Here is a 19,433-nt window from a genome sequence, read left to right as displayed (position 1 = left end):
TGTGCATGCACATGTATGTATATGGAGTATATGTGTGTGTGTACATATGTGTGGATGTGTGCACAGTGAAAACTAGAGATTGGCCGTGGATATCGCCCTCTATTTTTCACCACCTTGTCTTTGGAGACAAAGTTTCACACTGAACCCAGAACCTACTGAATAGACAAGAACATCTGGCCACCAAGCCCCCAAAAATCTCTTGTTTCTGCCTACCCAGCACTGTGCACACAGCCATGCTTGGCTTTTTATGTAGGAGTCAGGACTTGAACCTCAGGTGCTGATATTGTGGGCAGCGAGTACTTTACCAGTTAAGCTATTTCCCAGGCTCCCAGCTGCATGCCTATACACTGAAATTAAAACAAACGAACTTAAAATGCCATTTATGATAGTATTGAAATGTGAAATATTTAGGTATGAATATGTACAAGGATATACAGACTTGCATACTGGAATCTGCAAGATATTTCTGGCAGAAATTAATGATGCTCTAAGTGGACCTAGAGATGTATATTGTTCAAGTGTTGAAAGACTTGAATTAACCTATAGATACAGTGCATTCCCAGTCAAAATCCCAATAGGGCTTTAAAAAACCAGTTGACAATCTGATTCTATGATTTACAGGAAACCCAAAGGACCTAGACCAGCCAAAATTTAAACTATAGTAATCAACACACACACACACACACACACACACACACACACACACACACACTTGGTATTAGTATCAGGAAACATTAGTGGTTCGATGGAACACAGCAGAGCCCAGAAATAGGACCAGAGCTGAGTCCTACCCTTATACAAATGCAGTGAGTACACAATGTGCAGCCTTTTAAACAAATGCTGCTGAAAACCAGAGAGCCATGTGCAAACAAACTTAATCTACACCTTGCAATTTATATAAAAACCAACCCAAAGTGGATAATCAACCTAAATATAAGAAGCTTTAAAAAAAAGTTTATAGTTTCTGGAAGAAAAAATAGATGGCTGTTCCTAAGACTTTGGGTTAAGCAATGGAACTTGGATATAAACTAATAGCATCATCCACAAAAGAGTAGTTGAGGCCAGTGACAGGGCCCAGGGTATAAAGGCACTTGCGGACAAGCCTAGCTAGGGAGTGTGATACATGCCTGTAATCCCAGCACTTGGGATATGGAAACAGGATGGTAGGGAGGCTCAAAGTCCTCTGCAGCCAGGCAGCTAGTAAAATCACACACACACACACACACACACACACACACACACACACACACACAATAAAAGCTTCCTTGTTTGGGAAAGGTGTGGCTTTGGAAAGAACTCAGTGCTGTTCTTGCCTGATGTAGGCTCTCTCTGCTCCTTCATGCTTTGGCTCTCCACTCACCAAGATGGAAACAGATTGCATTTGCTTACACGGAGACAGCTCGTTGTTGTTTTGTTTTCTGCTTTATAGAAAGCAGTATTCCATCTTCTGCTCATCACTGTAGCTGTGACCTGCTCACTTCAGTTCTCGCTGCCGTGACGAACCCCCACGGTGCACTATACTCTGAAATTGGTAGGTAAAGAAATCCCTTTTCTTTCCCAAACTGCTTCTTGTCTGGGTATTTTATCACAGCGACATAATGAAAGTGGAACCCTGTTTAATTCTCTTTACATAGACATTCTGTTTATTCTAAACGATGCAAAAATAAGTTCCAGTGACAGAAGACAGACGGATGGGTGCCTGGGGTTGGGTGGAGCCTTAGGAAGGGTTGGGAAGTGACCAAAGGTTGTCATCATTCCTTATGCCCCTAGGGTAAGGACCATGCTCTCTTCGTGGCAATTATAATTTCATTTTGTTATGCATATTAAACCTTTCAAACTGTTTACTTCAAATGTCAATGATTTTGTGTCCAATATGCTGTACACATAAAAATAACATACGTAAGAGAAAATCAGTCTAAAATTACTTAAAATTTATTCTGAGACCAGAGTTTCCACAAATTTGAAAGTCTCAAAGCAGGTGGTAAGGAACACACTTGAGCTTTTAGGGTAGAAACGTTGTTTCAGAACTAAAATTGGATATAGGAGGACGATAATTCAATAGCTGTCAGTGTAACATATTCTATTCTGACAGGTACTCGGGGAATGAAAAACTATCCTTCAGCTCAGACCTAACCTCTCTCCCTCTTTTCCCCTTATATCATTCCACAGTGAAAATGGGTAAGAGAATAAGGATGGTGTAATTAAAACGGTGCATATATATATACATATATATGTATATATATCATAAGGGCAACATAAAAGCTTTTTGTATAATTTGATGCTTATAGAAGGAAGCTCCACTTTTACAGATTAGAAATCTCAGGTATGAAATGAAATTAAATTGCTTTCTCTGGTCACATAGATCGGTTGGATAATATTAACAAAACACTCGGGCTCAGCAGTTAGAAGTACTTGCTTCTCATGCAGAGAATCCCTTGTTTCGTTTGTCCAGCACCTACATGGTAACTCATCACCATCTGTGGCTCCAGTTCCAGAAGAGCTGATGTCCTGTCATCTCAACTCCATAGGTACCAGGAATGCACACAGTGGGCATATATATACATATACATATATATACATATACATATATATATATATATATACCCACACACATGCAGTATTATATACATATATAATATTAATACACATACATGTTTATGTATGTCCATACACATGTGATATTCTATATACATGTACAAGTTTATATTAGTATTGTACACATAAAATAAATAAATCCAGAGACTGCAGTTCATAGCTTAGTAGCTAAAGTGTTTGTGTGAGGAGATGGGTTCAGTTAATCTACACTCATGTGCAGTCAAACATAGAAATGTGTATGTGTAACCCCAGCACTCCTATAGCAACATGGAAGGTGGAGACCGGAGAGTCCCAGGACATTAGTTGACCAGCTCACGTAGTATACATAGTGACAGAGGCCTATACCTATAAGAGAACCGACCTCAAACAATGTGGAGGTGAGGGCCAACACCCAAAATTGTCCTCTAACTTCCACTCAAGTGCCACTCACAGCTAGACCCACTCTCTCCACACATACACTTTATAAACCCACTCAGGACTTGAGCTATCACTCAGTGGTAGAATGCTTGTCTTGTAGGCCCTCCTCTCAATCCCTTCCTTCTCCAGGGAAAAGAGCCCTCACTGCCCACCTCTGAGAGAACAAAATAAAGATGCAGGTCACATTGTGGTGACAAGCCACAGACCTACCAGCTCCCTCTGATGCTACAGCTCTGCACGCCGTGTTCTGATCAGTCCTGCCACTCTGTCCACGTGACCACACTCGATATGTGCTCACACACATCAACAAAAGAAAGTGAAACAACACAGAACAACTCACCAGGAGGACACTGGGAAGCAACCTGGAGCCTACTCTTAGAATCTGAGGTTGAGGCAGGGGACTGGACAAGGTGGCTCAGTAGGTTACGATAGTTGCTACCAAGCCTGGTAACTGAGTTGGATCTCTAGAAAAGAAATTTCCACAAACTGTCGGCTGATCTCCAGCTATGGTGAGGTGCGTGCACGTGCCCTCCCCTCCACAAAATAAAGAAAAGCAAAAAACAAAACAAAACAAAACAAAAAGAAACATTGGTCTGAGGAGGTCAAGTATTTTCAAATCAACTGCATCAGAATTATTACATTCAAACAAATTGTTGGAAGTCAACTGTAGCAGCATACACTTGTAAGGCCAGCATGCAGAAGGGGGAGGAGGAGAAAAGAAGAAGGACTTACACAAAATTTGCAGGATAGCTGCAAATTTCAGGTCAGCCTGGGCTACACGGCAAGACTCTTGTGAGAGCAGGATAGGCTTTCTGCACGGTCACATCTCTTGTCCTTTACTTACTTCCTCTCTCTTGACTCGGGGTCTCACCACAGTCACCCTGAAGCTCCTGTAGCTCAGGCAGGGCCTGGCTGAGATTCATGTTAATTCATGTAGGTTGGAGAGTGTGCACTGGGATTTTTTAAAATCACTATGTTATGTAGGAGAATAAAGGCCCCTGATGTCAAGGCTGATCATCAGGGAAACTGCCGGCTTTCCTGACTCCTGGTACCTCAACACCACTGACAGCACCATCACCGTTAAGACTTGCTTTCTCATTTGCTGCCCAGATCCATGTATCCTGCCACTGTTATTTTAATAACAGCTAATGTCAGGCTGGGATACAGCTCAGCTGTTCAGTGCTTGCCTAGCACGCACAAAGCCCTTAGTCTGGTCCCATGATAGCATATGCCTGCAGTGTCCACACTAGAAGGTGGAGCTGTTGGCATTGAGGCTTAAGGTCATCCTCAGCTCTAGGTCAGTATGAGGCCGGTTTGGGATATGTGAGACCCTGCCTCAAAGAACAAACGTAGCTGAGTCTTACTGAATCCATAGGCGATTGTCAGCCTCCTGGTAAGTGTTTTATATTTGCCTACTCTGGCTTCTGGGATCAGCATTGTCTTCCAACTTGTGGTCAATTTATGTCATCTTTTATTCTGTTTCTATGGCTAGAAAATCAAGACAAGAGAAGGATGAAGAATAGATGTATAAAAGGAAGAAATACGTTCTGCCTAAGAATGTTCCTCTTAGCACTTAACTCTCTCTGGCTCTAGAAATGAACAAAGATTCGGTGATGGTGAAGGAAAATTCCGTGAATGTCGCTAGCATCCCAAAGTATCTGCTTTTCCCCTGCCCATGACTAGACTAATGCATTGTTCCATTCCAACCATTGCCAATGCCTGCCAATTCCCTACCCACATAAACTTATCAAAATGCAATTAATAACAATGGCAAGACTTATTTTTCTAGTAGACGCTTACTTACATTTTTAAAAGCAAATTTTTGATTATGTTGACTTGTTTTGCTGGTTTGCAATTCTTTCTTCTGAAATGCTACTGCTTACTTCCACAAGATGGCAGTGCTGTGGGCCGTTGCAGGCCCCTACTCGTGAGGAATGGTATTTTTAGAACACAGGTTAAGAACTCATCCTACAGCCTTACTTCCTGAGAAACTGAAGCTTCTTGAGTTCTGAGAGGCGTCAGAAGTGTATCTTTGAGCTGGAAAGATGGTTCAGCAGTTAAGAGCACTAACAGCTCTTCCAGAGGTCCTGAGTTCAATTCCCAGGAACCACGTGGTGGCTCACAACCATCTGTAATGGGATCTGATGCTCTCTTTTTGTGTGTCTGAAGACAGCTACAGTATACTCATATACATAAAATAAATTTTAAAAAGAAGTGTATTTTTAACCTGGTGCTTAGCAAGATGCAGAAATGGTATTTAATGTTTGAGAAATGGATATATGTGCATGTGTTTGTGTGCATTGTGTATGCATGTGTTATATGTGCATGTGTATGTATATGAGTATGCACGTATGAGTGTGTTTATGCATGTGTTCGTGTGTATGTCTGTGTGCGCATGTGTATGTATGTGAATATGTGTCTGAGTGGGTATATGTATGTGTATGACTGTGTGTGCATGTGAGTGTGCACATGTATAACTGTGTGTATTGTGATGTGTAGACTATGTGTATATGTGTATATGCAAGTGTGTGATCATGTGTGTGCATATTTAGTAAGTGTTTGTGTGTGTGCATGTGTTTTTAAATGTGCGTCTATGTGTTTGCACATGTATGTGTGCATTGAATGTGTATGCATGTGTCAGTATATGTGTGTGCAGGTGTGTGTCTGTATATGTCCATGTGTACAAGTGTGTCTGTGCACATGACAGTGACCACTGTGATTAACCACCACAGTGACCACAAAAGTAGTGACCACTTCAGCTGACAACAACCCCCATACTGAACACCGATCGATGATCACAGTGACCTCTATGACTGTGTGTGTGTGTGTGTGTGTGTGTGTGTGGTATATGTGTGTGAGTGCATGTCCTTGTGGATGTAATGTGTGTGTTTGAGTGTGATATGTGTGTCTGTGTTTGTATTACAGTGTGTATGTACATGGTTGATGGTGTGTGTGTGTGTGTGTGTGTGTGTGTGTGTGTGTGTGTGTGCATGTGAACATGCAAATGCCTTGTGTCTTTCACATAAGCCAGTGCAAGAGAAAGAGCTGGAACTGAGGTGGTAATGGAAGATTCCTGTTTTTCACTTTCTTTCTCTCTACCTCCTCAGCAGTTTTGACAAGAACATGGTTCACTTTAACAAAACATGATGACTGCTCTCCTCCCCACTTCCCTCATTTTAATGGGCATGTAGCCATGCTGATCCTATGCTAAAATTGTGTGTGTGTGTGTGTGTGTGTGTGTGTACACACAGGCATGCTTGAGGAAGGTCTCTATGAAGATCCACAGTATATGTTGTCAGAAAAAAAAAGTATGTTGTAAGGAAAAAGAAACCCAGGGCCACTAAGCCCATAGGAAAGAGGTCTGTAGTAGAAAGTGGCAGGTGACAAGGTGTCCCACTGAGCTTCAGACATGGGCTAAAGAGAGCTCTTCCTCAGATGGTGTCATCTCCCTGTGACTTGCTCCTACCCTCAAAGACAGAGGAAATGCCCATTCCCCACCCCACCCCCTTACTCCAGGGTCACATAGTCACCGCTCCACACCTTCTCACCATGGCTGCCATGAGTTAAGAATTTAAGGATTTAGGGGGAAATTCTGATTATTAACTTTGGAGGCAAAGAAAGGGGGAAAATGACCAATAAAATTCTAAAGTTTTGTTATCTTTTTTCATTATCAAAACCAAATATTTCCCTGTATTCAATTCGGCTTCTGCCTAGCATCTATTTTCCAAAGCAACATGGATTTTGAGTGTTACTGTCCTTTTAAATCTTATAGAGCACCTTCCAACAGACTTTGAAAGGAACATCTTTCCGTATGTTAAATGTCTGAGTAATGGTTTTGCCTCATAGGCACAGGACTTGACTTATCAAGTTCTATAGCATAGGTTACAATGTTTAATTTCCAGGAAGCTGTCTCTCACCATAGATCACAAAGCTGTGACAAAGCTGTGACACCACCAGGAGGGTGTCACCACAGCCAATCAGATCTAGTCTCTTGCCTGAAAAGTTAGCATGTATCTTCTCTCCCATGAGGTTAATAGCAACCAACCATCTGAATTCATCCCATGGTGGAAAAGACCCAGCCCAGGTATATATGACCACTCCTTGGGCTCTGTGTTTACCCAACACAGTCATCAAGAACTCTTTGACAACAGAATAAGGACCAACAGTTCAGCAACCAAAAACATGTCATCAGTCAAAATTAGCATCTTTTAAACAATTTGCTTTGGATCTCAGCTTTGGTTATTTGATTACATCATTTAAAAGAGCTAATTAATTTATATGTGCACCTGCTGATCATCATAAAGAACATCTTAAAGCATCCACTTCCGATATAAAGACATCATTCACCGAGACCTTCTTCCCACAATAATATCCACAGCATGGAAGCAGGAGAATGGTCTCTCCTCTCCCAACCAGAGGCCAGCAGCAGAGAGCTGGGTACTTTGAGGAGTTGGGCATTTTTATCTTTATTTTAGACAACCAAATTCAGAATTCTGTCACCACGAGGGGCAACCTGCTGCCTCAGAGCTGCTCAAATTCCAAGCACCTGCTTTCTCTAACCTAGAGACAGATGGCACATCATAAAAAGAAAAGTCAGGGAAAATGCACAGAAGAGATAAATTCCTTTAAGAATTCTTTATGGGGTCCTTTCCCTTAAAATCAAACACAACAAATACACACGTTTCCTATTAATGCTTCAGTTGAGATTTTGGAAACGGATGCTGAGCACTGAAAAAGTTTCCAAAGCCTGATTTATAGACATGTGTTTATAGATTCCCACAGGAGAGGAAACCAGCCTAAAGCTTATAAACATGGCAGTGTATTTGGAGAATCCTAACTAACAGCCTGGCAGCAGCTGTTTCTCCCTAACCTTGACACTATCAACTACTTAGGCAGGTCCTTTCAAATTCGTTCACATAAGTCTGAAGTTCAGCAGCACTGCTCAATGGCATAACCTCATTTACATGTGTAGGGCTGGCCCCAGTGGGCAGGGCCATAATAAACTGGCCCCTGTGATACAAGTTTCCACAATAATTATGTAGTGTTCCTCAACTCTTAGGAACCCCTGCAGGGCTCATTAAAACCGCTTTGTTGGCCTGGCTCCCAGAAATTCTGCTTTTAGTAAGTCTGGGATTAGACCTGAGAATTGGCATTTCTAACAAGTTCCCAGATGAGCCTGGTGGTCTGAGGACCACTGATGTAGAATGTCCCTCTGGCACACTGGTGTCAATAGCGGCTCTTTGGACCTGTGTTGGCTCCTCAGTAAATCCCCACTTTGTACTGGGCATACTGGAAACACTTCTTTGGTTTATATTTAGATGCAAAACTGACTCATAAACACCCGTTCACTTCGTGTGGCAAAGACGCTCTGTCCTTTCAGAATCCAGGGAAAGTCGGTGTCCACACTGATTGGTTAGCCGACCCGCAACCTCATCAGCCACCAGGAGTGGTTGGTACATGCACAACAAACATACAGTTTCTGTAAAGGTGTCTGCTGAAATCTGTTAATCATCTTGTGATTTTTACTAACGTCCACCTTGGGTTTTGGTATTATTTTAATTCTTTTTTTTAATTTTTTTTTTATGTGCAGTGGTGTTTTACTTGCATGCATGTCTGTGTGAGGATGTTGAATCCCCTGGAACTGGAGTTACAGACAGCTGTGAGGTTCTATGTGGGTGCTGAGAGTTGAACCCAAGTCCTCTGGAAATGCAGCCCATGCTTTTAACCACGGAGCCATCTCTCTACCCCCTTTGGGCTTTGATCCTAACCCTTAAAGGAGCTGAATTCTGCTGCCATAAATCTCTAGGCACACTCCCACAGATGGAACTGATCCAATTATAGCAGAGAACTCATACTTACTGAGCATCACGGGATGCTTAGGGTTTATATTGAGCTCCTTTTGGACTCACACTTGGTTAAGTTTTAGCATGGCTGTGCTGTAGAACACCGCCACCATCCTCACATTCATCTTGCTCACACCGGAGAATGGAAACATACCTTGTTCAGCTTGATGAAATATTCTAGCCCGGCTTCCAGAGGGTTTGTGTCACAGTTCATCTGGAAGGAAAGCAGGTTTGGAATGCTGGGTGAGCAAGTTAATTTGGCTCATGTAAGAACTGTGCGGTCCTTAAAAGGCTTGAGACTTCAGAGAGATCTGCCTGCCTCTTCCTCCGGGCGGGGGATTAAAGGATTGAGCCACCACTCCTGGAAAGTCTTAGTACAAGGCAGGGGTGGGGGGGTGGGGGATGGGGGGTGGTGAAGAGAGAACACTAAAACAGAAACACACCCATTACCTTCACTCGGCAAATACTGGCAAACACTGGCTCCCACCTTGAACTGATTCATAACAATGACTGAAACAGTGATGTCACTTTCTTATATTAATCTTTCCAGAATCGAGGACACTTGATGGCTTTTTGAGTAAAGATTCTTTAAAGGACTAATTATGGACTAGTCTCTGAAGCAGTATTTTTGATTCAGATGAAGCCTTCTGGCAAATGCTATCATTTTTTAAATACAGCAAACAGAGGCTGAGCATTGGGGTCTGTTTCCACTGCCCTTTTATTTTAAAGGTGTTAATTAACTTATTTGTTCTTATGTGCACACATGTGTGGGTGTGTGCAGATTCCTGTCCCTGAACTGCAGTAACAGGAGGCTGTGAGCGGCCCCGTGAGGATGCTGGAAACCGACCTCCGGTTCCCTGTAAGAGTAGCACACACTGCTCTTAACCACTGTGCCATCTCTCTGGCCTCTGATCTTTTGCCTTAATAAAATATTTGAAGGTTGGTACATGATGTTCCCCAAACAAGAATCTCATGTATATATTATGCAATCATTTTAATTACATAATTATGTTTTTAAACGTAACCAGTAACTTTTCTTTTCTTGCAATTAGCCATAAATAGGAATAAAGGCAGAAAAGCAGAGGACACAACACTGGCTTTTGTGGAGTTCTGAAAAGAAAAGGGGGAAGGTGGGCTTAGAGCTCAGAACTGGCTGACTCACCAAAGCATCCGTCAGTTCAGGGGAAATCCAATATTTAGTTCTAAACCTGAAGAAGTTATGAAGTTTTAATCACTATTTTGTTTTTAAGGTTTTTTTTTTCCTCCTCAAAATTTTTTTTAGAAAATTCTAATTTATCCGATGAGAGCCGAAGAAAATGAGATAAACTCAGTGGAAACCGATAAACGTACAGGAATGTGCAGAACGCCACGGTGTATTCAGTTAACAGCAGTAATGAGCAGAGGCCCTTTCTGGAAGCCGGGCAGTTTTGTTGTTTGCTCTCTTTACTGCAGTAAGAACTGCCTGCTCTAACCTCCCAAAGAGTCAACGTGAACCAGATAAACGTGAGAACTTTACACCGCATAAAATTGTTCTAATATCCCCTAAACTAGTTGGAGTTACTCTGAAATTACTTTTCAGTCTGCTCAGAATTCGAGTTTTTTAAGGAAAACAGAGCAACTTGGTCGATGTTTCTGCACTAGAGGGCGCTCTGGCACTGTTGGGAAAAAGGACCCTAAGATGGAGTGCAGGGAGAAGCAGAAAAGAAAAAAATCAGAAATATTGACAACGGAATGCAGCAATGTTTAACTCTCAAGGGGCAGCTTCTCTGTCCTTCTTCCTCAGCATGGGGACAAAATTGTCCTGATTTCTGATGGCAGCTGGCCTCATCAGAGTCCTGGCTGTAGACTGAGTTGTAGAAACTCCAGGCTTCTGTGATAAGGCCCAAGAGTACCTCAGGTTCAATTAGGAATGAACCGTATGGTGCTCTTGTCCGGCTCATTGCTCACCATCTTTATGTCTGTGTTGATTCTTTAGGATAAATACTCTATTTTACAAGAGTGCAAAGCATCCAAGAGATTAGCAGAGGATAAATTTAAACCCCAGCGTCCCCACTCTGAGGCTCGTGTTTACAGTGGTCCCTAAAACATCAGTTCTCTGGGAAAGTTAGGGTTTTGGTTCTCCTACAAGGAAATAAATAAGGTAGACAGGACCCTAATCCCAGGAATCTGAGAATTCAGTGGCTGTATGCAAAATAAGAGTCCTGGGCAAAATAAGAGTCCTAGTAAAAGTCATGGAGCAGGGGCTTCTGGGAATGTGCATAGGGGCATTTTCTTGATGACAACAACTGATATGGAAAGACCCAGCATACCTGTGGACACCATATTCCCTGGGCAGGGGATCTTGGACTGGGTAAAGTGCAGGAAGCCAGCCTAGCAGTTATATGTGGTCATGCAATCAATCATTTGTGACCAGCTCCCTCAAGCCACTGTGACTTCCCCGCTCTGAAGGACCATAACCTGAACCTGTGAACTGCAAGAAACCCTTTCTCCCTGAAGTCGCTTTTGCCAGGTTTTTTTCTTTTTTTTTGTCACAAGAACTGAAGGAAACTAAGAAACAACAGAATCAACACATATAAAAATGTTATAAAAATGGCTAAGCATTGTACAAAGAGAAACCCTTGGTTCCCGCTATTGCTGGTGGGAAAGACAAGAGGAATGACACACGGGGCCACTGTCCCTTTCCCTCAAAAGAAAAGGACATTAGTTTGCCCGAGGGTGATTATGAGAAGAAAAGAAGACATAAAGGGAGAATGCAAAGATTTGAAAGGTGATACTCAAATCCTCTGGGGGGGGGGGGGTCTGCCAGAAAATGTCTGGGGTTTACCACCAAGCAGGGGGGATTAAGGCAGAATAAACAGTACCCCAGAACCCAGTCATTGTTCAACTGGGAAGAAGAAAGGCAGGGCGTGGGGAGGGGGGACTGGCAGGGGAGGGGGTTGGGGGAGCTCTTTCTCTACTCAAAGTCATTTAGCAACATTTGATTTCTCTTCTACCCAGAATTGATAGTAATGCTCTTAAAACTTGTCCTCCAACCAAAATTAGAGACGATAAGAGAAGCATAAGTTAGCGAGGATGTTAGCATCCAAACCTCTGACCCCCAGGCTCGGAAAGCCTTCTCCAGTCGCAAGGCGTTCAGGGCATATGTCCCAAAATTGTCGATGCCCTCCTCCTGGCCCGCATTCATGATACACTCATAAAGCGCTGCAGAATCTTCTCGTCTGTGGTACAGCTCCCAGCCCAGCTCACCTGAAATGCACACGGGCAGAGCCCACACAGGAATGAACATGGTGCTTGCAAGGCAAGCGCTCATGAACACTAGCTAACGAGTGCAGAAGCCCCCTCTTGCACAAAGCAGCCTTTGTCCGTTTTTAAAAGAACAGCTCACAAGGAGCCGGTCAGCTCACTGGCCATTTGTGTGTCGGCCTGACTCCTGCGCAGCGCGGTGTTGGACAACATGCCTCTGGAGACAGAGAGGCTGCAGTCTGGACTCACTTTCCAGCCTGGACCCTGGCTTCATTCTGAGCCTCAACTGTTTTCGGGACAGTGCTAGTAGGTAAACAAGGAACACATGTTTTCACAGGGTTCATCTGGGTAATGGGGACATCTGTGATCCAGAAAGCTGAAAAAGGAGGTTTATGAGCCCAGGGCCAGCCTTGGCTATGAAGACATGGTCTAAAAATAAAATACAACAAAATAACAACTTTAAAGAGGGTGAGGAGCAAGTTCAGACAGTACTTACCATGTGGGTAAGCACAAAGGCCTGAGTTTGCCCAGAATCCACATTTAAAAAAAGCACACACAGGAGGTCTGGGGGGAAGGGGGAGGTACCCACAACGGCACAGTGGGTAAAGGTGTTTGCTGCCAAGCCTGATGATCTGAGTTCAATTCCTGAGATCCACACCATGGAAGAACTGGCTTTTGCAAGCTGCCGTGTGTGTGTGTGTGTGTGTGTGTGTGTGTGTGTGTGTGTGTGTGTGTGTGTCGGGAGGTATGGCACTCTGACAGGCCAGCCTCACCTAATGTCCTAGTCTGTGATTCACTGAGCCTTTGAAACAAGGCAACAGACACGGCTGATTGCTGCCCTCCCCCACATGTAAACATGTGGACACCCCACAAACATACACAAACATATGGGCACATCCACACAAATAAAGGAGAACGGAGTTCAAGGTTTAGACACCCCGGCTTCCAACCCAGGCATCGGATGGCTTAAACATGGTTTTAAAACTGTGGAAGTATTCACATTTCTTCCTTGGGATAGTCAGTTGTAGTCTTTAAACTTCTGTCTCTTATCCTCCCTTCCCCCAAATCCTTTTATCCACTGTTAGAGCTCTCTGCTAAAAAGAATAAAAAAGAAAAGAACGACCAAGATTCCTCTTTTTCTGTCTTTAAATCCCAGTCACTGTTTGCAGAGGTTGGGAAGTTAGAAGCCAGAGGAGCTGTGTTTTAACGGTGAGCACACTCCTCGTTCCCCTTTATCACAGGTTGATCGTGACGGGTTCCACCAGGACACCCCCACACACCCCAGGAGCAGTGGAGCTTAGTGGAGGTTGGCCACTAAGTGCTCCTTCAGTAAGAGGATAAGGGTGTCAGAGGAACTCAGAAGCAAGTCAGAGCATCACGGGGTACTGAAGAGCTTCCTGTACCAAACATCTACTCTATGCCAGGCTGGGTGGAGACCTGCAGTGGGCATGCACTGAGACAGGATGTGTCCTCCTGGGGGTCTGACAAACCTTTTCACAGGGGTTACTGGAAGATACAGATGTTTACATTACAATTCGTAACACTCACAAAACTAGAGTCATGAAATAGCAATGAAATAATTGTATGGCTGGAGGTCACCACAACACGAGGAACTGAATTAAAGGGTTGCAGCCTCAGCAAGGTTGAGAACCATTGCTCTAGTGGCAAGTTTGGCATGGTCCGGGCAGGCTGGAAGCCACACTATCTGTGGGTGCTCCCGTAGAGTGTGCTGACCCTGAACTCCCAGTTATTCCAAAGACCGTATTTTGTTTCCTTCTTATCTACACATCCAAAGAGAAGCAACTGGAAATGGGGGAGGCTCTAGAAAGAGTGGGAGTGTCTGACAGACTTCTGGTCTTAGAGTTGGGCAGAAGAAATCTTTCTTCAAAATCAGAGAGTTAAATGGAGGTGAGTGTGCATGAGTGTGCATGTGAATGAGTGTGTGTGTGAGTGAGCATGTGAATGTGAGTATGTGTGAAGGTGAATGTGAGCATGTACTGTGAGAGTCTGATATGTGTATGGCTATATGTGAGTGTATGTGTGTGATGTGTGTGTATGTGTGAGCATGTTTTGTGACTGTATGTGTTTGTGTGTGAGCATGCATTGTGAGGGTGTGACAGTGTATATGGTTATGTGTGAGTATGAGTATGTGAGTGTGTTAGCATATACTAAGAGTGTGTGAGCACTCTTACATGTAGTGTAAGGGTGCTTATGGGTATGTGTGAGTCTATGAGTGTGTGTGTGAGTGTGTTTGAATGTGTGTCAGTGTGTGTGAGCATGCATTGTGAGAATGTGACTGTGTATGTAAGCTACATGTGGGTATACAAGTATGTATGTATGGGTGTATGTGATCATGCACTTGAGGTGCATGTGTGACAGTGTGTAACAGTCTGCAGTGTATGTGAGCATGCGTGTGTGTGTGTGTGTGTGTGTGTGTGTGTGTGTGTGGTTGTATGTGATTGTGAGTGAGATACACTGTGAATCTGACAGTATGTGGCAGTATGAAGTGTTTGTGTGACAGTGTGTGGCAGTATGCAGTGTGTGTGTGAGTGTGTGTGCGTGAGTGTGACAGTGTGTGACCATCTGCAGTGTGTATATGTGTATATGTGATATACTGTGAGTGTGACAGTGTTTGAAAATCTTCAGTGTATGTGAACATGTGTGTGGGGGGTTGTGTGTGATTGTGAGTGAGATACACTGTGAATGTGACAGTATGTAGCAATATGCAGTGTTTGTGTGTGAGAGCATGCACTGTGAGAGTGTGACAGTGTGTGGCAGTATGCAGTGTGTGTGTGTGAATGTGTGTGTGTGTATGTGTGTGGTTGTGAGGGAGATGCACTGTGTGGGTGTGACAGCGTGTGACAGTCTGCATTGTGTGTGAGTGTGTTTGTGTGTGTGTGATGCACTGTGTGACAGTGTTTGACAGTCTGCATTGTGTGTGAGTGTGTGTCCCACTTTGCATAACCTTTCCTTACTTTAGCTTGTTTCCCTATTCTTACCAGTATAGGAGATCCTGATAGCAGTGACGGGAATGTCAGAGATCTTGAAAGCCTTGGTTTGAAGAAACTTGAAGACATCGTCGCTGAGATCCTCCGAGGTCAGCTTCTGAAGGACTCTCCTTGCATACGGCCCCGCAACTCCCAGGACCCCAAGCTCATCAGTTATGTTTTGAATTTTTACATCATATCCACCTCTGACAGCTGCTTCTTCAATCCACCTGTGTTGGGGTCATAAGCCCTGGGTCAACGTTACTTGAATAATGCATGTTTCTAACACATTCTGTGTCTGAAGCCTTCCTTTAAGTTTAGAATGATCAGAAAGTCCCTAGAGGGTCGGGACAAACAGCCATCACTCGCTGAAGGTTGAAGAGTCGGAGTTCTCTGGATGTAAATTGCCCACTTAAGACTTGGGAGGGAATTTTTCCAGGTAACAAGAAGCTTCCAGTTTAAATGAGTTTTGCACGGTTATAAACAGTGATGGTCCTGTTGCATTTAAAACTAATGGTCCCATCTTCAAAAATTAATTTAAACCTGAATTTGCTTCAATGCCTGTACACAAGATGCAAACTTGTGCTGCTGGTCATTAATAATGTGCCTGCCACCAGACACATAATTGCTCTGACAATCACAAGGAAGAGAGGGAAAACTCCAGTCTCAATTTCTAAGTCCTGATGAGTTTTTGAGAGGCAACTCTCGGGCCGGGCTATAATTCACTGAGCTGTCCCTGAAGCTCTGTCAGTCTATCACAGAGTTCCTCTAGTTGAGAAGAGGCTCAGTGGCTAAGGTGACCTCCACACCCCCTCACTTGATCATCAGATTCTATAATTCTACCACTCAGGTGAAAAATCTGAGTCAGGCCCTGATTAAATAACAATATCCCCCATGCTTCCGGGATACTAGAGTAAAAAGATGGAAACCTTACAGAGGACCGGAGGGACCAGCCAAAGGCAGTTCAGCAATTTAGCTGTGAGCCGGTGTGCACAGGGTATTCCAAAGGGAGAAGTTAACTAAGGGAGTTAGCCGGCTGAAGCAAACCGGATGTGACACCTTAGTTATGCTGACTTGAGCGGGGAACTTTAACTCACACCCATGTCTTCATCTGCAAACAAGAATAATGCATACTTTGCAAAAATCTTCCTAATTAGCACATGTTTGTATATGTGGTATTCATATACATACACATGTTGTAAGTGTACAGGTAAAGGTTGACACTGAGTATCTTCCTTGAGGGCACTTGTGGTGGTTTGGATATGCTTGGCGCAGGGAGTGGCACTATTAGCAGGCGTGGCCCTGTTGGAGTGGGTGTGGCCTTGTTGGAGGAAGTGTGTCACTGTGGAGGTGGGCTTTAAGACACTCCTCTAGCCACACAGAAGCCAGTCTTCTGTCTGCCTTTGGATCAAGATGTAGAATTTTCAGTTCTCCCAGCCCCACATCTGCCTGGGCACTGCCATGTTCCTGTCTTGATGATAATGGACTGAACCTCTGAATCTGTAAGCCAGCCCCAATTAAATGTTGTCCCTTATAAGAATTGCCTTGGTCATTGTACTGGCTGGTTTTGTGTCAACTTGACACAAGCTGAAGTTATCACAGAGAAAGCAGCCTCAGATGAGGAAATGCCTCCATGAGATTCAGATATAAGGCATTTTCTCAACTCGCAGTCAAAGCAGGAGGGCCCAGCCCATTGTGGGTGGTGCCATCCCTGGGCTGGTAGACCTGGGTTCTATCAGAAAGCAGGCTGAGCAAGGCAGGGGAAGCAAGCCAGTAAGTGACATCCCTCCATGGCCTCTGCATCAGCTCCTGCTTCCTGACCTGCTTGGGTTCCAATCCCGAATTCCTTTGGTAATAAACAGCAGTGTGGAAGTGTAAGTTGAGTATAGTTCTCAGATCCCTGCAAAGCTAGCTCCATGGGATCCGGTGCCCAATTATGGCCTCTTTAGGCATCTGTGTATGCTCAGACACAGACACACACACACACACACACACACACACACACACACACACAGACAGACACACACACACACACTTTTATAAAAGAAAGTTGTTCTTTAAGTACTGTTTATCTTTTTTCTATTTTATTTTATTTTACCTATGTGTGAGCATGTTTTTGCCTACGTGTATGTTTGCACACCATGTGTGTACTTATACTCCCAGAGGCCAGAAGAAGACATCAGATCCCCTGGAACTAGAGTTAAAATGGTTATGAGGCTCCATGTGGGTGCTGGGAATCAAACCCAGGTCCTCTGAAAGAGCAGCCAGTGCTGCCAACAGCTCTTTCTCCATCTCTCCAGCTCTCATGATGCATCTTTGTCAACTTGACACAGCCCAGAATCATCTATGGGAAGAATCTCGATGGGGAATGGTGGCATGTATACCTGTCTGTGGGGCATTGTCTTTTAAATGACATTAAATGGAGTAGGAAGACTCATCCTGTTGTGGTGGCCATTCCCCACACAGGGGCCCACAGGTGGCGGCATTCCCCGAGAAGAGCGTCCACCTCTCTATGACAGTGGGAAAACCAAGATGAGCGCAAGCAAGTCACCATGCCTGCTTTCATCTCTCCCTGCTCTTGACTGCATCTGTAACATGACTAACTCTTGAAGCTCCCATTCTTGCCTTAACTTCCCCACAGTGATGGATTGTAACCTGAAACTGCAAACTGAAGTCTATGCCTTTCTCCCCTAAATTGCTTTTTGTCACAGCATTTCATCACAGCAACAACAACAACAACAAAAAAAAAAAAAAACATGAAACGAGAATATAAGCACAGGAAAAACTGTGTAAGGCTGGGTCATTGCGTCACTTGTACAAAATCATCTCACTGGATGTTCATTTACCTAAGATCGTGAAGTTCCGACCCAGAGCCGGTAATCAACAGGAACTCCCCAGGAGATTGGTGGGAAACCGTCAGCTCGGCATATACTCGACCTCTGGGTGTCAGCATGTGACTTATGTTTGTAAAACCCACCTGCACAAAAGAATTTAAAATCATTTGAGGACGAATTAAGCAACTTTACACACACGTCAGTTGTCCGTACCAGGAGAAGCCTCACCTCTTACTATCTATGTCAAGTAGATGAATTAAACCAAAGGTTAAGTTTTTCGTTTAAACAATCATAGAAAATTGTTTGCCCTAAAACTGGCACTTTGAGGCTGGGAAGATGGCCCTGAAGTAAGGGCACTCTTGGCCAAAGCTAAATTCAATTCCTGGAACCCACAGGTCAAAAAGAAAGACTTTTGTAAGTTATCCTCTGACCTCTACATGCGTGACACACATAGATAAAATAAGTGCAATAATTCTCTAAGAAACCAACAACACACTCATCTAACCACAATCGACTTTTAAGATCTCATTGGCATGTTAAGTGAAGCCACTGCTTTGCCAGGTGACAATCTACTCAGCAGAAATGTCCCCTTGCACACTCCAGGAGGTCCCTTGGTGCATTCTAGCATCCACTTGGAATACGTGAAGCCAAATAAGGTTGGATCTGGGTTTTTATAAAGGCCCAGGTCAGAATCCTGGACCTTGTCTATTTACCTTGGGAATGACATTTGCAAAGAGATGGTCCAGAAGTTGGGTGGAGTCTCGGCCTTTGATGTTGAACTTGCCAAATGGAGACAGGTCAATCACACCAACTCTTTGCATAACCTGCTTGTACTCAGAGCCCACCGGCTCAAACCAGTTTGTGCGGCGGAAACTTGGCCTGAAACACAATATTTACTGCCATCCATTACCCCAAAATGATAAAACGTAAAATAAGAATATCTCAATCAGTTTCTCCCTTCTAAGAAGGCCTTCTGAAGCTGGGGGAGGGGCACCCTCAAATCTCTTCTGTAAATCATATACACATTTTGGAATCTGACCTTTTATAGTTTACTCATCTATCTGTTTGACCCACTTTATAGTGAGTGAAGTGTTAATTAGTGAGAAAAATAAGACAGAACTCATGGGTACTCTGGTCTGGAGGGCAGTGTAGAAGGCAACAGTCCAGAGGTTTTGATGCCTGGCTGCATGTCAGAATCATCTGAGGAGTGTTTTTCAAACACCAGTTGTAAAGCCTCACTAAATCAGAATGGATTGTGTGCATATATACACTTGTGTATAAGAATGTTGTGCATGTGTGTCTGTGCATGTATGTACATACATGTCTTTGTGTCTGTGTGTATGTACCTGTACCTGTCTCTCTGTGTGTATGAGTGTATATCTCTGTGTGTGTATGAGCATGTACGTCTCTGTGTAACTATGTGTGTATATGTCATATGTATGCATATGCACACTCATGCTATCTAGCCAGCACTGTGAATACAGATTACTTCCACTTGTTAAAAGGGGATTGGG

At 43.7% G+C, this 19,433-nt stretch overlaps 1 protein-coding gene across 1 annotated transcript in view; it reads right to left on the bottom strand.

Moving 5' to 3' along the window:
- DMGDH (dimethylglycine dehydrogenase) overlaps window positions 1–19,433 on the bottom strand; it is a gene marked incomplete at both ends in the record, with an annotated part of 70,716 nt that overhangs the window by 18,573 nt on the left and 32,710 nt on the right. Inside the window, 5 exons of the mRNA XM_080925606.1 lie at window positions 9,010–9,069; window positions 11,944–12,101; window positions 15,098–15,315; window positions 17,932–18,062; window positions 18,633–18,798. Coding sequence (XP_080781732.1) covers window positions 9,010–9,069; window positions 11,944–12,101; window positions 15,098–15,315; window positions 17,932–18,062; window positions 18,633–18,798 — 733 coding nt within the window. The remainder of the gene's footprint in view (window positions 1–9,009; window positions 9,070–11,943; window positions 12,102–15,097; window positions 15,316–17,931; window positions 18,063–18,632; window positions 18,799–19,433) is intronic.

Source organism: Micromys minutus, assembly GCF_963924665.1.
Source record: "Micromys minutus genome assembly, chromosome: 11".
NCBI lineage: Eukaryota > Metazoa > Chordata > Mammalia > Rodentia > Muridae > Micromys > Micromys minutus.
Note: the sequence above shows the minus strand (reverse complement) of the source record. Positions and strands in the feature narration are given on the sequence as shown.